Source organism: Ochotona curzoniae, unplaced genomic scaffold (assembly GCF_017591425.1).
Source record: "Ochotona curzoniae isolate NIBS_2020 unplaced genomic scaffold, NIBS_Ocur_1.0 scaffold_3171, whole genome shotgun sequence".
NCBI lineage: Eukaryota > Metazoa > Chordata > Mammalia > Lagomorpha > Ochotonidae > Ochotona > Ochotona curzoniae.
This window is the reverse complement of record NW_024467104.1, coordinates 4,057,302-4,078,459: the sequence shown is the minus strand read 5'-3', so window position 1 is coordinate 4,078,459 and position 21,158 is coordinate 4,057,302. Positions and strand designations below refer to the sequence as shown.

Genomic DNA, 21,158 nt, shown 5'->3' with positions numbered 1-21,158 from the left:
CCATAGCTACCACTGCCACTTTAAGCACCACTGGATCTGCTGACTGAAATAGCCAGAGCATCCCGCATCCTGACTGGGACCTAATGTGGAAACTTCTGCTTTGTATCCCACTAAAAACTGGCAGTTTTCCCAGTCATTTGTAAATAGACTATATAGAGTACCATGGTAACGAGTGTGACATTCCATAAGTTTTGATGGTAGTTTTAGTAGATACACTCTATTCTGGATAGGAAAATCTGTTGCCTTGAAAATCTAAAGCCTCATTAGATTGTATTCCCCCCACTTGTTTTGACTGTAGGACAACCCAGATGCAACAATTTCTAATCGCTACCTTTAAAGGTATAGACAGAAATGCTCCATCCCACTGGATCCCTGTATTATTGTTGGATTTATTTTCCACTCCTTGACTGTAGCGCCTACTTCTTTTTAACTAGATTCCATCAGGATAATGTCACCATTATAACATTATATGACATTATATGCAACATTATATATGTATAAAATACTATAACATTATAACAGATCACTGTGATATCTTATGGAAGAGAAAAAGGACCAACATCCTTGAAAACTGAATTATGACAAGGGGATGGACAGTTAATATAGTTGTGAGATAGGATAATGACGGTTTATCATTCCTTTGCCAGATGAAAGCAAATAGGTTCTAGTGGTCCTCATTTATAGGAACTGAGGAGAGGCATTTGAAAGCTCACTAACTGCATATTGGGTACCAGGGGATGTATTAATTTTTTGCAGGCAATTAAATCATAGCTGATACAGAAGTTGCAATTTGAATTACCACCTGATCTAGCCTGCCATAATTCACTGTCATTTACCAACATCCATTTGTCTTCTTCATAGGTCAAATAAACAAGGTGAATGAGTTAGAAATATTTCTGTTGCATCTCCCATTCCTCGATGTGGCAGTAATCTCCAGGAGCGTGGCTTCTATTCCCACTGTGACACCTCGTGAGAAGCTAAAGCAGGGATTCTACCACTTATTGACTTTAGCTATTCCAATTATGCATTCCAGAACTGGAGGAATAACCACTGACTGGTTTTTGGGAAGTAATTGAGCCTACTATGACAAACAACTGGACTGAAACAACCTGACCTTCAGAAGCCTGTACCCTTAATGAGTGGACCACAGTGATGTTTTGGGTCTTCTAGAGTTAGTATCACTAGTCTCTGAAAAGTCTCTGAAGGTACTACTACCCTGGTAGAGGGGCATAGATCCCCACCCCAGGGGAGACTGAGAATTATACAAATTTTGACAGTGTTCTGGGTGCTTCTTCTCTTTCACTTAGGTGCTTCCAGATCTGTGAACTGATTGAAATCTGGGATTGACTGAGGAGGCACATGGTCTGTTTTTCTATTTTACTTGACTTTGATTCCTTCGGTCTGGGACTTTTCAACTTATACAGATCAAAGAATAATAGGATTTCTTTCTGTTTTACTTTAGCATCGACTAATCAGCATCATCGATGGCTGTATGTCAGACTATTCTGACTACTGCTTTGACTTAGGCAACTATTTTGATAATCACAACTACCCTGCCTCTGGCACACCTGCCATCCCAAGGAATTTAATTGTGCTCATTGCAAGATGACACAGTTCTTTATGAATGCTAAGTTTCTACCAGTTTATTTGATATAGATATGGGGGTAAAGATATCTTCCAGATTCTTCCCCCAACTCCTGTCACCTCAGAATGAGTGAGGTGACCAATTTGAAATGACCAGCTCACTCCAACATTCTGGTTACCCGAAGCAGGTCAATCTTTCTGCTGTAAACTAAGAAAAAAGTCTGGAATTTATAGCTTACTCTCAGTTCCTATTTCAACCAATCATATCTATAAATTCAGCCCAATACAATCCAATTTTATTCCCACCTCCATTATCTTTTACTCTCATTATCTATCTAAACATTAATTGGACTTCTGTCTATTTAATCAGGAAACCCAAGGAGTTCTTTAGGAATATATCACCCTTTCTCACAGGTGCCACTTTGTATCTCAACTTTAGAAAGCTTCTGGAAGTTCTAATTTCAGATATAGAAACAAACAAAAAATGATGATAGATATGAGCCAAGGTGAATCAGTATTATTTTGTGAGCCAAGCATCTCTGCGGAGGTCCTTACAGCTTCCTTAGGCAACACACTGTTAGTCCTTTTTGTAGGAGTGGAAGGACTTCTTTCGCTGGCAGAGAAAATGTCACAGTGTTCCCAGCTTGACTGATGTCTTCTCTTTTGTCCCCACTCCAAGTTTCAGAAGCCCATTCCTTTGCAATTGTAGACACTGTGGGGATTCAATTTACTCTGGAAACCAGCCACTTGCAAGATAAGATTCTGGGTCTGTATTTCAACAATCTTAATCCTTAGGGCAGAAGAGGTAAAGCTCTCTTTCAAGACAGATATAAAAACTTTCAGATTTGTCTTCCAGAATTAGTGATTGGAATTCAAATCTTTTGGTTCAGCCTTTTTTTATTTTTAGCGTATCCAATGACATTAGAGGAAACCACTCAATATCTTACTATACTCAGTAATTTGAAAAAAATACTTCAAGAGTATCATACAAGGTCAGATTTTTGCTTCTTATGTTTGGTTAGGAGTTTCCAAGTGATATTTTGTCAAACTGTATTTTCACATTCAGTTATCTATTTACTACTGGAAATCAAATCATTAGCATTTTAAATTCTGATTAGGGAACCAATTCCAGAAACCTGGAGCCAGGTCATAGAACTTATGATTAAAAGGATTTGCTTTTGGCCCAATGCGGTAGCCTAATGGCTAAAGTTCCTGCCTTGCACATGCTGGGATCCTATATGAGCACCAGTTCTAATCCCGGCAGCTGGGCTTCCCATCCAGCTCCTTGTTTGTGGCCTGAGAAAGCAGCTGAGGGTGATCCAAAGCCTTGGGACCCTGCAACTGTGTGGGAGACCAGGAGGAGGCTCCTGGCTCCTGCCTTCAGATCAGCTCAGCTCAGGTCATTGTGGCTGCTTGGGGAGTGAAACATTAGATGGAAGATCTTTCTCTTTGTCTCTCCTCTCTCTGTCTATCTGACTTTCCAATAAAAAAAAATCTTTAAAAGTATTTGCTTTTAGAGCTACTACCAATCTCCACATTTGTATTACTCCAGATCATCCAGAGAAAGAGATCAACAGGATGAGTATACACACACACTCGTAGGATAAAGGATAAGTTATATAGACCTAAAATGACATGAAATGGGAGCTGTTCCTATTGTATACAGAGCTTTAAGGCATTCACATGTGTCTTGCATTTTCACACCATAGGCAGGTCCTAATCCATGGGAGATAATCAAAGACTTGGTGTATTGGAATTTTTTTCTAGTGTGAAACTGAATGTTATTGGCTTAGTTCCAAATGTGATTAGCTATTCCACAGGTATTGGTGGATAACACAGGAAGGCATAGCATCCTATGGTTAAGGAGGGATAAGAGGGAGTCATTGATACAGAATATGACTCCTTTGAGTCAAATATAGAGGAAGCATGCTGACAGCACATCATTCCATTATCTACAGCTGCTTCTGGCTTTAGGCCGATCATCTGACCACCTGATTTATGTGTGCACTGCTTTAAACTGTTCACAAAGAAGGAAAAGCAGCTCTCTACAACCTTACGTAGGTTGTGGTGATGTTGAACTATCAGGAATGATTTGTAGATCTGTGACTGTGTCGAATTTGCTTTAGTCTGATTGTCACAATTTCAGAACACTTTCATCCGTGCTTCTTCTTTTGGGGCTTCATTACACGTGTAGTCAATATCTTTCCTGTTTATACTAGTAAGAAACAACATTAATTAACCTGTGTGGCACCTAGTCCTTACCCCCAGTGCTTTGGTTTCCTTTCTTATGGGAAATCTTCTTGGCATCTTAACTGAGATATGATATAGGATTTATAGAGGATGAATAGATTCTTTTCCTGTAGAGAAATGCAAAGGAAAATGAATACTAATTACTTCTGAGACAATAATAACATCTGATTTTTCACTACTTCATAATTTCTTGAAAAAAGCTTTTTTCCACCAACACACTAATACTGGTCTCTATCAAATAGCTAGCAACTTCCTAGAAAGAAACCAAGAGCTACTTCTCAGATGGAATGCTTCCATCATGGCCTTTGAATGAGACTGAGTATATGCTGTTGGGTGTAGTTACCGCACTCCCATGATTTTCACCTTTTCTAAGAACCACCTGCTTCTTACATCCAGGGAGTCACCCCAAAATTGAGTTCCTGTTTGCTATGTTTGCTCTGCATAAGAATGTCCCCCGAATTGAGCCATAGTTAAAGACAGATATTGGACATCCTGTTTGAGTCAACAACATTTTCCTTCCCAGAAAACTGCTTGCAGCCCTAAGAGTACAGTCCCGTTTTGGACTTGCTTTTTTTTTTTTTTTTTTTTTAACAAGAACTAGTAGCACCACTGTGTGCTATCCTTCTGGAAGAAGAATGAAAGGGTAAAGAGTGGAAGGATGAGGAGGCCCTAAAACTTCTGACAGCGTTCTCTTTCCTAATTTCAACTGTTTTTTTTTTTTTTCAGGTTTATCTAAGCAGATAAAGCTGCAAGTTTAAAACAGAGCCAATGCTTTTCTTAGTGGTTCAAAACGATGGTTGAATTATGAGGCTTGGGACAAAAAGATGCATTTCACCTTTTAAATGCTTAAAATTGCAGAGGCTGTGGCTAAGAGTCTTCTGTAAAGACTATGTTATGGTTCAGAGAAGTGGCTGTGGTCTACAAAATTATTGTCCTTAATTATTCTTTATTTTTTCCTGTTAGAGGATTCTACACCTTCACATACTGCCTTCTGACATGCATGCCAGGGGATGAGTGTGTTTCTCTCTCTTGCTGACACTGGATTTGACTTCGCAACATGCTTAGATGGATGGAATAACACATGCCAAAACTTTACGAAGTACTATACACTTCATCCGTCTTGTTGATTTATGTGTGCTGTGAGAATATCACTTCCTAGGCTTTTGCTATTCATTGGTGTGGATGCCAGAATGTAGACATAGGAGAGGCACACACTCTACCCACAATAAACATAATACAAATGTTTGTTCTTGTAAGCCTGAAATTTTGTAGTTCTTTCTTCAGCAATATCAGTCATTGTCTTGGAATTACCTCTAAGCAATTACGTAGGAGCATGGAGAGACAGAAGATAGCATGTTTGGAAATGATACTTGTAAGACTGTTAGAGTACAGGTGAATATCGCTTAAGACAATAGAGGAGCCTTTGAGGAGGTTGGGGCTACTTTTACTTCCTTGTTCTTGCCCTCAACAAGTGTGGGAGCTTGCCCTTGTGTTGGCTGTGCAGGCAAAGTCTGACCTGAACAGAAATTGTATGGGGAGAGTGATCTTCACAATGAGAGAAGGGTGGGACTAAATGATTTTTTCAAATTGCAGTTGTAGGCAAAAAAAATAAAAAATTGGGAAGAATGTATTACTGGTGATCCTGCTAAGAAATAAGATAAGGAACTCCAATCTGTGGAGGATATTCTTAGTGTCACAGGAGGGTGGTAAAGACTGTAACAGAGGGGCTCGCTTCTGAGGAGTATATCTCAGCTCTGCCAATTTGTATGTGGAGAGTACAGAGCTTGGAGAGTGAATATCAAGTTTCAAATCATATCAAACAATGTGAATGCAGACCATAAAAGTTAGTATATTTCCTGGTATAGTTCATCACACCAGGCTGATCTTTCCAAAGATTCCAGAAACTAAAGAAAGACAAATACCATCAAGAAAGCACAGAGAGGTATAAAACCCATTAGAAGATCAGGTATAAACACACAAAAATAAATAAGAATCAATTTTACCAACCAAATAAGCCAGAAATGCACAAAGATGAACTATGAAGGAGAAAAAGATTAAAGATTAAAGGATAATCAAAACCAATAGGAACATTTAAAGAAATAAAAAGACCATGTCTATGCTTATCAACAATGATCTTGAGAATAAAGGGATGAAATCTGTCAATTTAAAGATCTGTATTGGCAGAAGGGATCAGAAAAGACCCAACAGTCTGTTGCTAATAAGAAAGTCATGCCAGCGCAAAGATACACAGACTGAAAATAAAAGAATAGAAATGATATTCCACATAAACAGAAAAAAAGAGCAACAATAACTATACTCATGAGACAAAATAAAATCTAAAACAAAAACTGTAAAAAAATGACAGAAAGATTACTATATAATGAACAAGGGGTCACCACTCAAAACTCAGAACTCAAAAGGCAAATAAAGAAGCAATACAAAATAAATTGAAATGGAAACCCAACTTCTAAAAGGATAAGAATCTATATGAAGAAAAAGAAAGGTCTCAGATAAAATGTTAACTTTATACTGAAAGGCAGTAGTGAAAAAAACAAGACCCAATTTTTGTTTGATAATCTAGAAAAATGATAAACTTATGAAAATGCAAAACCAAGTGAAGTTGAATCATTAAGAACCAGAAAATGGGAATAGATTTATTGTGAGAAAGGAGTTTGAAATGGCAAATAACCGGCAAAGTCTCTCTTCAGAATTAAGCAAATGGACTGACAATCTCACTGCTGAATTTTAGCGGACACTTAAAGATGAGCCAATGCCCATCCTCTCAAACCCTCCCCAAAAATTAAAGAAGAAAAAGACTCATTTTATGAATCCATCATTTCCCTGACACCAAAGTCAGACAAGAACTTCACCAGGAGGGGACATCATAGGTTAATATCTACGATGAATACAGAATACTAGCAAACAAAAACAAAAGCTGACCAAAATGACCATTCACCAGAACCAAGTAAGATTTATCTCTGGAATTCAAGCGTGATTGAACATTACAAATTGATATGTGATGTAATACATTAGCACATGAGGGATGAAAGCCATGTAAACATCTCAAGAGCATTCCTAAAACGTGTTGGAGTTCAGCTTCCTTTCACCATCAAACTCTGAACTAACCAGATGAAGGAATGTGCCTGAACACTGTAAAAGCTAAGCCTTTCATGAGCATCATACCCAATACTGAGATGCTCAAACAAAGCTTTGAGTCTAAGACCAGGAATGAGAAAATGTTACTCGTTTGTATTTTTATTCAATGTAATACTGGAAGTCTCAGCCAGGGAAATTAGACAGAAAAACAAAGAGCATAAAGAAGGAAGGAAGGTGGGAGGATGGGTAGAAACGGGTAAAGATGTTATATTGTCTTTATTTTCCTGGGACACTTTTATCTTCTCTAGAGAAAACCCTACACATTCTACCAAAAAGCCTGTCCAAGGCTAATAAATAAATTCAGTAAAGTTCTAGGATACCAAATCAACATGTCAGAAGGGCTAGCATTGTCCTTTTACATTAACAATGAACTATGTACAAATCAATTAAGAAAACTGCATTAACATGAAGCATGGCAGTTATATTTAGTCAAAAGCCTCGCCCTCAAGCTATGTTTCAGGTATTTAAAAGCAGTCTGTAGCCTGGTGGTTTGGGTCTTGCATGGATTGGACAAGATCTGAAGATTTGCATGTTAACTTCTTGAAATTTCAAGGAAAACACACTGTACTACAATTGCTTGTGTTATCAAAAAGAAAGAAGTAGCTACATTTGCTAAAATCTCAAAAAAAAATCAACTTAGGAAGACAGTGAATCAAGGAGGTGGAAGAACTGTGTGTTGAAACTGTAAAATGTTGGCAGAAGAACTTGAAGAAGAAACAAACAAATGGAAGTATGTATCTGGTTCATGGAGTGGAAGAATTAGTGTTAAAATGTCCAAAAGACACAAAGTCATCTATGGAGCCAACACCATCCATACCAAAATCATTAACAATGCCAAAATTCACACTGAACCTCCAAAGACAATAAAAAGAAGTTTGAACAGCAAGAACAAAGCTGGGGGAGGTGAGGAGTGATAGTGTGGCAAAGCAGGTTAAGTTGGCTGCCTGTGATGCTGTAATCTTGTACCGGCGCTGGTTGGAGTCTTTGCTGTTCCACTTCCAATCCAGCTTCCTGTTAACGTGTGTTGGAAATCAGGAGAGGATGTGCCAAGGGCTTGGACTTCTCTATCTATAAGGGAGACCTGGATGATGTTGTTTGTTCCTGGCTTTGGCCTGGCCCAGCCTGAATCATAGCAGCACTTAGCCAGATTCTCTCTAACCCATCCTTTCAAATAAATAAAACATGAGAACAAAGCTGGAGATACCGTAATACCTCATCTCCAAATATATTTAAACCTGTAAGAATGAAGGACTATACTATTATAATAATATAGGTGAAATCAGTGTGTGTGTGTGTGTGTGTGTGTGTGTGTGTGTGGAGAGAGCGGGATTTGGAAAGGGGAAGGGAAATCCCAGAGCCTATGGAACTGCATCATAAACTAATAAAATAATTAAAAAAGAAAAAGAACCATTGCAGCATGGTGCTGTCCTAAAAACAGAGACACAGACAAATGGAATTGATTAGAGAGTCCAGAAATAATCTCATGGAGGTTTTTTTTTTCCAATTGATTTTTCAATAGAGAGGCTAAAATCACATAATAGGGAAGAATGGACTCTTCAATAAAGAGTTTTGGGAAAACTTGGCATGCATATATAGAATAACACTATTTTCTTATAGCTTATAAAAAATCAACAAAAATAGACTGAAGGCTATTCTGTTTATGTTCCATTTCCTATTTGCATGGAACCTGACTGTTATGCCGAGAAGACAGCGTATTTGTCTGCCCATGATCCTGCCCAGGGTTTACACGGACTCTGTCAGATTCCCAAAACTATGTTGGATCGTTTCCAAACATTTACTATTCATAACAACTCATTCCCTAGCCCCTGTCCTATGATTTTTAGTCTACTCTTGTCCCAACTATTATCCCTCAGACAGTGATGAGTGGGGCACTGGCATCATTCATGTATTTCTGTCAAGCAGATACCTGAGATCTGGGTACTTCTAAGGCAGACAAGATTAATGTGAATCCTTCTGAGCATGGCTTCCATGGAACCACCAGACAAAGCGAAAAAACCACCACAAGTCTTTGATCATAAAGCGTGTTCTCCTTCTGGTACTGAGTACCTGTATTGGGAATGCAAACATTTTAACTTGGGATTGAGGCTGAGCTGATGAGTGACAAATGGCGTTAGGATAAACTGAAACACAACAAAACTCTCTTACCCAGTTTCAGCTATGCTGTCTTGATTAAGAGTTTCCTAATTGCTCCACATTTCAGTGAGTTTTCAGAATTAGGAGAGTCAAATCTGTTTTTGTTTTTTTTTTTTTTGAACAGCTTTTTCAGTGCTTGGTGTTTTCTTGTTTACCAGTCTAATCAATGTCACTCTAACCACATCTTAAATTAGTCTTGATGATATAAATTTAGAAACGAGCCTGGCAGGTTCTCATATGCTCGGTGCCTTGCATCTTTCTCTAAGCTTCTCTGTGAGCACTGCATTGCCCAGGCTTGGCTGGCTGCTATTCTCTATTCAAGCTGCTGGTCTTCACAGGAATGAAAATGGTACCCAGGAACTGACCGATAGATGGTTAAACCTGGATATGCTCACTGCTTCTCTACAACTTCCTCTTCTTTGACCAACTGCCCTCAAAAATCAATCCAACCCAACCAAAATTGATCAGTCATTTAAAAACATGGAGACAACAATAGCTACATCTATTGCTACATCAAGAGGGGAGTGCAGGGATGGAAATGGGAGACCAAGAACAATGGCTGAATTGATAATCAGCTTACTTTCTGCTTTCACTGTTACAAAGACACCTTGTCTCCTTCAATAGCTCCTTGTTCTTTCCATAGCCTCTCCAGAACATTCCCCACATCTTGGCAATCCGTCAAATCTCCTCACATCATTTAAGTAAGGGGAGGGGAGTTCCATTGTCTTCAGAAAAGTTATATATAAAAAAAGAGTGTTTCAAGATGTACCCTCAGGCTTCCGAGGACCTTAACTTCAAATTACTTTCCTGTCATTTGTGATCAGTTTTAGTTCCACCAAAAGTTCATTGTTTTAAATGGTGTATTGTGCTAAGAGAAGGAATTTGGAAAAGTGTCTGTGAAGTGGCAGGTGTGCAATGAATATTATTATTATTACTGTCCTAAAAAGCAAGTTGAAAGTCCACATGGTTTTCCATCACATTGGGAATAGAATGACTGAGAGTCTAAGTTTGGTGAATATAAAAAATTCACTTTGAAGTCCCTGGATGAACATCTTGAGATGATAAATAGTGATCCCATAAAATAGCTGGACACCCAAGCTCAAGAGGATCCCCGATGGCAAGCCAAAACACTAGCATGAAAAGAGAAAATGAAAGCTGATTTCCAACAGGATTTCAAATCGCCTGGATGCTGAGAATTTCAGCTTTGGCTTGTCAAGGGGTGGCAAATGACAAAGTCATCTCCCCGCCGGCTTTACTTACTCAAAATGATGGAAGACTCTCCCGAGTAATGCGCGGTAAGCTACCTACATGTGTGACTAGCGCCGAGGTGTGTAGGATGGGCATGGATGGTTTCAACTCAACTACTATTACCGTGAAAACATTCCTAGTGATAGGAGCACTGGGGATGAAGCAGGCTAAGGTGTCAGCGCAGGTCAGGCCTTGACTCAGGCTGATTTGGCTCAGTTCGGGATCTTGAGGCAGGTGGTGCCTGGTGGGCGCTGCTTCTTCGGCGGTGCCCCCTTCATCCCTGCCTCGCGAGGTTCTAACGCCGCAGTTGCGGTCAAGAACGTAGGTCGGCGGGCGATGGCGTTGCCCGAGGACATCCACGCGGACACCTGAGCCTGCTGGGGCTCTTCTGTTTACTTTATAATCACAAGTTTTAACCCTCCACTAAATAGATGATTCAACACGTGGTAGGAAGCTTCATCTTCAGTTACACCCAGATGAATCTAGCCCTGAGCTTTTCATCCCACTTGTACTTGGAGGAAACATTAAGAGCAAAAACATTTCTCCTGAACTTCCAATAGTTCCTAAGTAGCCAGAGAAATGAAATACTCACATTATATGTTGAGGGCGCTAAACTCAGTCTCTTCTATCCCCCATCTGGCCACCGACCAAGCTAGAGTCATTTCTAGCCAAGAGAAAACCCACAAATAGGACGACAGAATCATTCCACTTCGCTAAAGATAAGAAGAAATAGAGATATTCGCATACTTAAAATTTGTAGGAAAATAATGTAAAACGCAAAATGCTTGGAAATAGAAAAGGAAAAGTTGCCTAGGATACTGGTACCACCACTGTACTGCATTGACATGGAACATTTACTGTACGATGAGGCATTTGTGATAGACACTTTATGAGCATTATCTCATTGAATCCACTCAACAGTTCCTTATGGTAGATTGCCTTACCATTTTCATCCTAAAGCAGAAGAAAACGAAGTTTGGTGTTTGCTGATGGCACTTGAATGCCCTTGTCTTGATAGGGTTTAAACCTGTGATTTTTGTTTTCTTATATGACTATTTCTATAACATTGTTATAGTTGTAAGCAGCATATCTCATTTTTTTTCACTTAAAATTATGTACACTGAGTCACTTTTTTGTACCTGATCTTATACTACTTAATATCTATGCAATAATTAAGTTGGATATACAATGTTATTTAAGTTTGCTGCACATTTTTGTCTTTTTGACAATTTTTTAGATAATTGAGATTTCAAGAGACCTGATTTGTGCTAAACATTGCAGAATTGTTCCCCATATGAAGTTCTCCACTTCGCTCTACTTCATTCTGTTAGCACCAACATTTATGAAATCTGTATGTGTGAGCATATGTATGTACGTAGTAAAACATTCCAGAAGACTATGTATGACTTCATTTTCTGATACTGTATGAACACGAGCTTGTTCTCATTGGTGATTGTCAGAGAATGTGCAGGAAAGACAATCAACAACCAGAAGAGGAGACAGCTGAGCTTGAACTGAATGGTCTGTGAACAAACTCTGCCAGAGCCTGCTGCAAGCTAAGCAGCGGCCAGCGGCCAGCGGCCAGTGGAAGCCCTCAGCTGCAGGGGTGGTTCCTAAGACAGCAAGCTCACCGAGCTTCTCTTCCTCCCTTTCCTCACCTAATAGCCTCCCGAAGGTCTCAGGGGCCAGTTAGCAGTAGGACAATCACCATCTCTGTAGAGAATTTGGATGCCCTAAAAAAAAATAAAATTTCCTGTGAAGAGTCCGGTGGGGTTCTTTTTCTTTTGAAAGTAGGATCCCATCTGGATATGGTAGGCTCCATTACTGCATCACTATACATTCCCTTAAGTGGAAGCCACAAAATGATGTCAACAACAGATAGGAAGCTAAAACAAAGACAAAATGAAAAAAGGAAAAAAAAGAATACATCACCATAGAATCAAAAAAAAAAAAAATGTGCCCCTGAATAACCAGCACATAGGTGACAAAAAGAAAACACAAAAGCCTAATTGGTACGAGGGTTTCCTTGTATTAGAGAGAATATATGGTATTTGTCCTTTTGGGTTTGACTTATTTGTGAAGATACATTGCAATATGCACCCCCTACTTCCAAATAAAAAAAACGGACTCCCAATGAAAGTGTTGGACATGTCCAGACAATGGGATGCTGGAATGTCTGTCAGTGTCTGTACCAGCAATGTTGGGGCACACTTAAATAACAGACTGATGGAATTATAACTTCTTATGAAGGAATATACTATTGTAACAATACGGGGAAAATCAGCCGGGAGGTTGGGAATCTCAGACCCTATATAATTGTGCCATAAAATTCAAAATGAAAAAGAAAAAAAGTTACACAAATAAAGGAAAAAAAAAAAAAAGAAAAAGAAGCAGTGTCCCTCAGGCCTTCCTTAATCTTTGCTTGTGTCCCAGACTTCTTGTACTTGTAGGTCCTTTTCCTTTTTAATCCTGGCTCCTGCTGCACAGGCCCTCAGCAGGTGATCCTTGGGACAACCTTTCATTGGAATCTGACTGAAAGTTTGTGTGATCAGAACTTAATCTTCTGACAGATCTTGCAGATCTTGATATAAAAGAGCAATATTTGGTCTCTCTTGGGCCTTGGATGATATTCTGATAATTGGGATTTTTTTTTGGAGTATCTTCAGGCATGCTTTACCTAGAGTAAATGCTAATGAGCTTGTCACACAGCAAACGTGGATTCTGTAGACAACTGGTCGAGTTGAGTCATGATCACCATGAAGAATACTTGATATTGATCATTTTATAATAAAAATGATTAATTTGGGCAACTGTCTCTCAATTCCACTGTTTTCAAATAATGAGTTAAATATTTTGCAAGTGTAAACTTCTTTAAGTTTTTGTTAATCTTGCTACAAACTTTTTTTTGACAATGTGACTGGCAAGTTATGGTCTTTGAATACAGATTTGCTTTGAATAATATTAAGTATCTCCTCAAGGTTCATTTGAGGGACATGCTTTTTACCAAAATGTTCCAGTTGAAATATTATATGATTTCTGTTGTACCTTGTGTGCAGTCATGGACTTAAGAAAAGTCCCAGTTATAACTGATTATGAGAGCAAATGAGAGCCAGCTACCTAACTGAATTAAAACCTTGCTTTTCAAATGACATTAACAAGCCACGATCTAGTATCTTCCTGTTAATTTTAACAAACACATGCCGTCATAAATATTTTTATCTTCTAATCAATGCAGAACAGTATATATATATATGTATATATGTGTGTATATATATATATGTATATATGTGTATCAAGGCGCTACAGGGTATTTATTTGTTATTGAGGGTATGCAATCTGGCCAATTCCTAATTTTGCTAAGTTTTATGTCTTGAGCAAACCAGATCACTAAGAATCATTATTCTTGACCTGCCATTTCTTGACTCCTTAGGAAGATGTTTCTTTGCAGAGTTTCCTTAATATTTTCTCGGAAGGCTTAAAAACCACATAGACATGTGGAAGCTGCTCTATCCTTTGCTATACTAATATTACTATTCACAGTCAGTGAACAGGTACAAACATAAAAGCCATGCCTCTTGGGTGCCATCTTAGATGCTGGGAATGTGGGAATCTCAGCAGCGAATGAAACGTAGCTTTCATGTTCACTTCTAGTTGGCTTCATCACACAGTCTAGTACATTGAATTGTACAAGAACAACTGATACCTATCATTGCAGAAAGGACTGTTTCAAACTAGTATTTCAAGAATCTGATTATTCAGGATAAATGGAAATATTTCTGTCTAACAGACACTTTTAATCATTAAACAACTGGGCTTTCCTTTTTAGTCTGACCAGCAGAAAACTTAAGAGCAAAAGCTGTGATTCAATTTTAGGGATGTCTGGTATCATAAAACCAACATATTTAAGTTTTTATTTTTCTTTTGATTTCATAAAGACAGTGTTCCAAAGTTCACATATTGAATGGCTCAATAGGCTTGATTGAACCATGGAATATTGACATTTCTGTAACTCGAAGCGGTCTGATATCAACAATTTCATATTGTTCAACCTATACACACAGATATACTATCAACTTCAAATGATTTGGCTAAAACAAATTTTAATTAGTTCTAATTATATTATTGTAGACATTCTTAATCTTTTTCATATCATATATAGAATATTAAAATTTATGACTTATTACCTATATATTCAGTTAATATACATTGGAAAGAATTACATTATAAAAATACTGCATATCAAAAACATGCAAGTGTAAACATAGGGAAAGAAAGAAATAGTTTTTAGCAAGAGAAGCTTCTAGGAATTTTTCTGTTTATATGAGTTTCCAGAAAGCTGCTTGGAGCAGTTATTTTAAACTCCCCCTTGGACACGTGAATGGTTTTGTTTGCAGAACAGTTGCAGAGTACTTGAGAAAGGTTGCTTCTTCTGACAGCCTTTGGTAAACAGAGAAGTGGGCCCATTTCATGGAGGACAAGGAGGCTCGTTGGAGGGAAGGATCTGTGATCTCACGGTTTTCAGCTGGCCTGCCTTCAGCCAAGGGCAGTGCTTACTTGTAGCCTCAGACTCAGCAGAGTTGGACACACCAGTCCTGAATAAACATTACTAAACCTCGGATGGTTGACACTTGCGAATGCATCTATCATGTATGAATAGCAATTTTACCAACTGGGAATAAGGAAGTTCCAGTATGGCACGCTATGATATTGGTCATGTCAAGAACTTTTTGGAATTAAAATGAGAAAAATCATACCAGAGGTTTTTCCATATTCTATGTCCTTCTATTGAACGTCCATTCTTATGCTACTTCTCTAACTTTAGGCGTGAAAAGTTAGCATACTTCAAACATTCCTGGCGTTCAAATTTTGTGATGAAGGTCGATCTCAGTGGGAAGCACAGTGAATGTCTAGGGAATGGAGCAGTGCCCTCTGAATGTAACATGATTTGTTAAGCCTTTGCTATATGTCACGTGTGTTTGGGTATATACATGAGATCATCAAAAAATTTCATGGAAAGTACATATTATGAAAAAGCTATGCACGAGTTCTAATTTTTTCCCCATTTATTATTATTACTATGCTACAGTTCCATAGGCTTTGGGATTTCCTTTACCCTATCCCCGAGGTGACCTCCTCTATATTATTACAATAGTATAGTTCTTCATAAACAGTCATAAGTCCATCATTTGGCTCTTGTTGGGGTTCTGGGCTGTGAGATCCACCCCGTCCCCGCACTGCCTATTTGGTGTCTACTGTTCTGTCTTTGCTCCTGATCAAATCAAACAAATCATTAGGATGGACAATTCTTTTTCTGGGTTCACCCTCTGAGCTCCCAGTGGACACTTCTTTCCACCTTGCTGTTGGTGGAGCTCAGATTACTGCTTGCTGACTGCCACTGGGTGTCTGGTCACTGCAATACCACATCATTGTCTTTCCAGTGTCTGCCAGTCTCCAGGTGCCCCTCTGCCATCAGCCTGTCCCTCCCTATTTCCTGGAATGTGCCCTCTGTGCCTCATCCTGGCTAATGATTCCCCATCTCTTTAAATGTGTCCTTACCCTATCCCATCATCTTCTTTCTCTCAAAAAAAATTTTTTGTACCAAAGATAAATTCATATTTCAATTCTGTTTGTCCACACAGCTTTGAATACCTATCAGCTAGTTACACAATTTATTTCCATGGACCTCTACATAGGATCTGAACTGTTACATCACTGAACTAGCAGTGTGGTCTGAAAAGGGCGCATGTACACGTGTTTGTCTTCAGGATCCTTAAGACCTTCCTTAAGGCATGCAGTGTATAAATGGTGTAAAGTATGAAGTGTAACCCTAAGATGATACAATTGCACTGATGCTTATGATAGGAAAACTCTTCAACTACGAATACCTTGGATTTCTTTCTTTCCCCCTCATTTCATCTATTCTTAGAACTCTGGAAGTGTTCTTGTATGTTCTAGAAATATATGTGTACATATACATATGTAAATATGTTCGTATATCACTGGAGGGAGTGGCACAAATGACTGCAAACAGCAAGTACTGGGTAGCAACTGCAAAAAGTGAAACTCAGTTGTAGACCTGTGGGTGACACAGCTTAGAAACCTGACTTAAGGAAAATCTGATATATACACACATTCCTATAATCTCAAGAAATGAGGAGCCTAAAAAAGATGTCTGTATTTGATGATCAACCTACCAGTGTTTGCTTTTCCACCTTCACATCCAGTATACAGTATTTAGTTTAAATTCAGATGGTTAATATCATGTCAAGAAAGAATTCATGGCATCCCAAAGTGTCCTTTTTGCGTGTATGTGTGAGCACAGGATAAGATCTATTTGGTCGTTTGGACTCAAATTCATATTCATCACCTTTATGTTTCTTTAACACCAAACTGCTCTCTGCTCATTTTGAAACAATTTTAAAGTATATAAGTCTCTGTGAAAAAATTAACACTGTACTTACGTGTGTCCACTGAATCTTTACTCTTCTTGCGGCGACTAATATAATTTCGACTATAATTAAAATCTGAGCCACCAATGAAAGGCTCCCACTGTTAATGTTTGTCCTTATGGTGCATCCCAGCTGGAACAGATACAAAACATCCACTAGTTAAATGCAGAACAGACACATCGGCACGAGGCCATCAGCTTGCATTTTTGAAAAGTCTGTTAATTTGTTATGACTTATTAATTCTTTGGAATCCGATGCTACTCTCTAAGAGTTTCTAGCATCCAAATTTGTCAAAATCACAACGGGACGCCAAGGCTCTCTTTTGTTGCATGCAAACACTTAATCCACTCATTAAACACAAAATTCCAAACTACACCAGACAACAATGTGCTGATCTAATGGGGAAGAAAAGTTGGCACTAAGTGTTAGGAGAATTAATCGATATTGACGCCTCAGAGAGGCTCAGCAGCCTGTGTGCTGCTCATGAAACCAGACATGTGGATTACTGAGTTTCTGAAATGTAAAAGCTTTTTCCTGGGCTCTGAAAAAATCATGTATCTTTGTATTTAAAAAAAAAATAATGAACCTGGGCCCTTCCTTCTTCACATTTATATTACAACATTTTTCTTACCTTGTTCCACTATCATGCCAAATTCTGCTCAGTCGGGGTAATGAAAGTTTTATTCTTGTCTTACACTTACTTTTAATGGGACAGGCTCTAAACTTGCAAAAAACATTTTTAACAGCTTTTTAAAAAAAGATTTATTGTGTTTTTTATTAGAAAGTCAGATATACAGAAAGGAGGAGAGTCAGAGGGGAAGATTTTCCATCTAATGATTTACTCTCCAAGTGGCCTCAATGGCAGGAGCTGAGCCAATGCAAAATGCAGAGCCCAGACCCTCTTCTGGGTCTCTCATGTGGGTGCAGGGTCTCAAGGCTTTGGGCTGTCCTTGACTGCTTTCCCAGGCCACAAGCAGGGAGCTGGATGGGAAGTGGGGCTGCCAGGATTACAAATGGCACCCATATGGGATCCCAGTGTGTGTAAGGTGAGGACTTTTAGCAGCTAGTTGGACCCTAACGGTTGTGTGTGTGTGTTTAAGATTTATTTTGTTATTATTTATTATTTTTTAATTGGAAAGGCAGATATACAGAGAGAAGAGATACAGAGAGAATGATCTTCCATCCACTGGCTCAATCCCCAAGTGGCTGCAACGGCTGAAGCTGAGCCAATCTGAAGCCAGGAGCCAGGAGGCTTCTCCAGTCTCCCATTTGGGTACAGGGTCCCAAGGGTCCCAAGGGTCCCAAGGTCTTGGACCATGCTTTCCTGCTTTCCCAGGCCACAAGTAGGGAGCTGGACAGGAAGTAGGGCAGCCTGGGCACAAACCGGCACCCACATGGGATCCTGATAGATTCAAGGCAAGGATTTAGTCACTAGGCTATCACGCTGGGCCCTGTTTTTTTCTTAAACCATGAATATGGTATGGATTCTATAAAACTGGTTTTCTTTTTTAAAGATTTATTTAGACCGAGTTAGAGGCACAGAGGTGGGGTGGGTGGGAACTTTTCGTAGTTCATATCCTCAATGACCACAAAAAAAGCTAGGACTGAGCCACGACAACAGAAGTCAGGAAATGAGCATTGTTTACGTCTCCCACATGGGTGCAGGGCTCACGCCTTTGGGCATAGCATGGGCCATTGCACTTGCTTGGGGAGTGAATCATTGGACGGAAGCCCTTTATCTGTCTCTCTTCCTCTGTGTATATCTGACTTTTCAATAAAAATAAATAAATAAAAAAAAGAAGCAATCGGGCCCGGCGCGGTGGCGCAAGTGGTTAAAGGTCCTCGCCTTGCACACGCCAGGATCCGTAAGGCCGCCGGTTCTAATCCCGGCAGCCCCGCTTCCCTTCCAGCTCCCTGCCTGTGGCCTGGGAAAGCAGTCTAGGACGGCCCAAAGCCTTGGGAACCTGCACCCGCGTGGGAGACCCGGAAGAGGCTCCTGGCTTCGGATCGGCATAGTATCGGCCCGTTGCACTCACTTGGGGAGTGAATCATCGGACGGAAGATCTTCCTCTCTGTCTCTCCTCTCTGTATATCCGCCTTTCCAATGACAAAACAATAAAAATAAATCTTAAAAAAAAAAAAAGAAGCAATGGCATTTCCCCCTTAGTGATAATCTTGATTCTAACAAACTTTTCTCTCAAACTGTTGCAGTCATTCTGACTTACCAGTAGTGGAGTATGCCTCCTATCTGCTGCTATTGCAAGAACTCCAGATGTGACATACTAGGAACAAAAAGAAGCATAAATAAGTGTATTTTCATTGTAACCTAAGAAACTCTTCTTAGAGTTTTCAATACCATTCTTGAAGCCCATAAATATCACAGTTTAAGAGGACTTTAGCTGAACTTTTCAAATTTCTATTCTAGTTTCGTGATAGCTCTTGGAAAAATCATCCAGCAATAAACCCCATGGATCTTTACTACAGACATGGAGAACCATGATTGGAATAGTGTGAAACTCATATTTGGAATGGAAAAAATGTTTTATTTAAATGTGTCTGCTATCAATGTATTCTGATTGAACTTAGAAATGTTTAAAAGAAATGTAGTATATGATTGGATTTATGAGTACGATGGAATAATATTTGCTCATACCAAGGAGGTCCATTTGACTTGGGAGAATTCATGATGGACACACATTATGAACCAAGAGGGGAGAACAGAGTGGAGGGGAGGGAATTTAGGGGAGGGAAGAGCCCGTTGCCAACTAAATTGTATCAAGAAATAATAATAAAAAAAAGAAAGGTATGTCCCATGAGATATGAGGATTACAATATTTCAAAAGTTCTCAGAACTGAATGTGTCGGGGTTTCATGAAGGATCACAACTGAGTCTCTTGTTCTCTAGCTTTCCTGGAAATAGTAGATATCATTGCTGTAGGAGCAGGAGAATTTGGTTGCCTAACACTCACACAGATATTTGAACACTGATATCTTTAATGCTTGATGGGTTAAGGGTGAAGGCTTGATGTACTTACAGTGTCCACAAAGCGGGTCTGTTGGGAGATATTTTGGTCCCTGGGGATGACCAAAATGGTTAGCACCAGAGTTTTAGTTAATATTTGAATTCAAGTTTGGCATGGATGCTCTCTTTCTGCTTCCTGCGTTACCATTTGATTGTTATTCTGATGCTTCCTCCTATAGGTCATTGTGCTCCTAAACTGTAACCTCCAAACTGAGAGTTGAACGAGCTCTTTCCATTCCAAGATATTCCTTGAAGGATTTCAAAATAAAGCACACTAACTTAATCACCAAATACTTCTGTCACTAAGACATTTTACTTGTAGGCAGTTAGCAAAGAAAAACAAATTCATTTCTAAAAAAAGGAAACACCAAGAGCACAAGTAGTCAAATCAAAATAAAGAAACAGGAACACATCAAACCGAGAAGTTTCTGTACAACAGAGCAAATGATCCACAAAGTGAAGAAGCAACCAACAACAACCACAAAAAAAAAAAAAATGCACACCACACAAGAGATAAGGGACAAATATCTAGGATTTACAAAAGCCTGCAGAAACTCAACAACAGCAGAACAAACAATCCTGTGCAGAAATAGGTGAAAGAAATGAGCAGACATCTTTCAAAAGAAGAAATTCAAATAGCTAATGCACATATGCAAAAATGCTCAGGCTCTCTAGCTATCAGAAAAATATCATTAAAAACCTCATTGAGGTTCCATCTAATTCCAGTGAGACTGGCCAGCATTCAGAAGTGTACTAACAACACCTGCTGGCATGGGTGTGGGGAGAAAGGCGCCCTCCTCCATTATTGGTGAAGTGTATGCTAGTACAGACATCATGAACATCAGTATGGAGAGTGCTAAGACAATTGAAAATTAATTTACTATGTGACACAATTATCCCTTGCAACATATCCAAAGGAAATGGAACATGCATATGGGAATGTGACCTGTAATCCCGTATTTACAGCAGCACAGTCTACAAGAGCAAAGACATGGAAACAACACAGATGTCCACTGAAAGAGAAATGGATAAAGAAACCATGGTACATCTACTCTATGAAAACAAATTAAATTCTACCATTTGCAACAAAATGATCCCCGCTATGACAATTATGCTCAGTGAAACAAGCCAATCCCCAAAGAACAAATATCATATGTTTTCTCCGCTATATGACAATTTTCATGCAAAATACAAGATCAACAGATACATAGACAAATAAATAATTATATATATTCATCTAGAGGAACTGTATAATGGAGACTATCATACTAAGAAGTGAGGATACAGTGCAGCAT

The 21,158-nt window shown here is 39.0% G+C and overlaps 1 protein-coding gene across 4 annotated transcripts in view; it reads right to left on the bottom strand.

Moving 5' to 3' along the window:
* The window catches only part of MS4A8 (membrane spanning 4-domains A8), a 40,821-nt gene that overhangs the window by 12,802 nt on the left and 6,861 nt on the right, over positions 1 to 21,158 (bottom strand). Inside the window, exons 3-7 of one of the 4 annotated variants that reach the window (XM_041004185.1) lie at positions 19,067 to 19,123; positions 16,854 to 16,973; positions 10,985 to 11,105; positions 8,918 to 9,057; positions 3,847 to 3,941 (exon numbers count right to left, since the gene is read on the bottom strand). In XM_041004185.1, coding sequence (XP_040860119.1) covers positions 3,847 to 3,891 — 45 coding nt within the window. In that variant the 5' untranslated portion in view covers positions 3,892 to 3,941; positions 8,918 to 9,057; positions 10,985 to 11,105; positions 16,854 to 16,973; positions 19,067 to 19,123. Of the gene's footprint in view, positions 1 to 3,846; positions 3,942 to 8,917; positions 9,132 to 10,404; positions 10,698 to 10,984; positions 11,106 to 16,853; positions 16,974 to 19,066; positions 19,124 to 21,158 lie in introns of those variants that run through there. The other 3 variants (XM_041004187.1, XM_041004184.1, XM_041004186.1) reach the window with 3 other exon arrangements.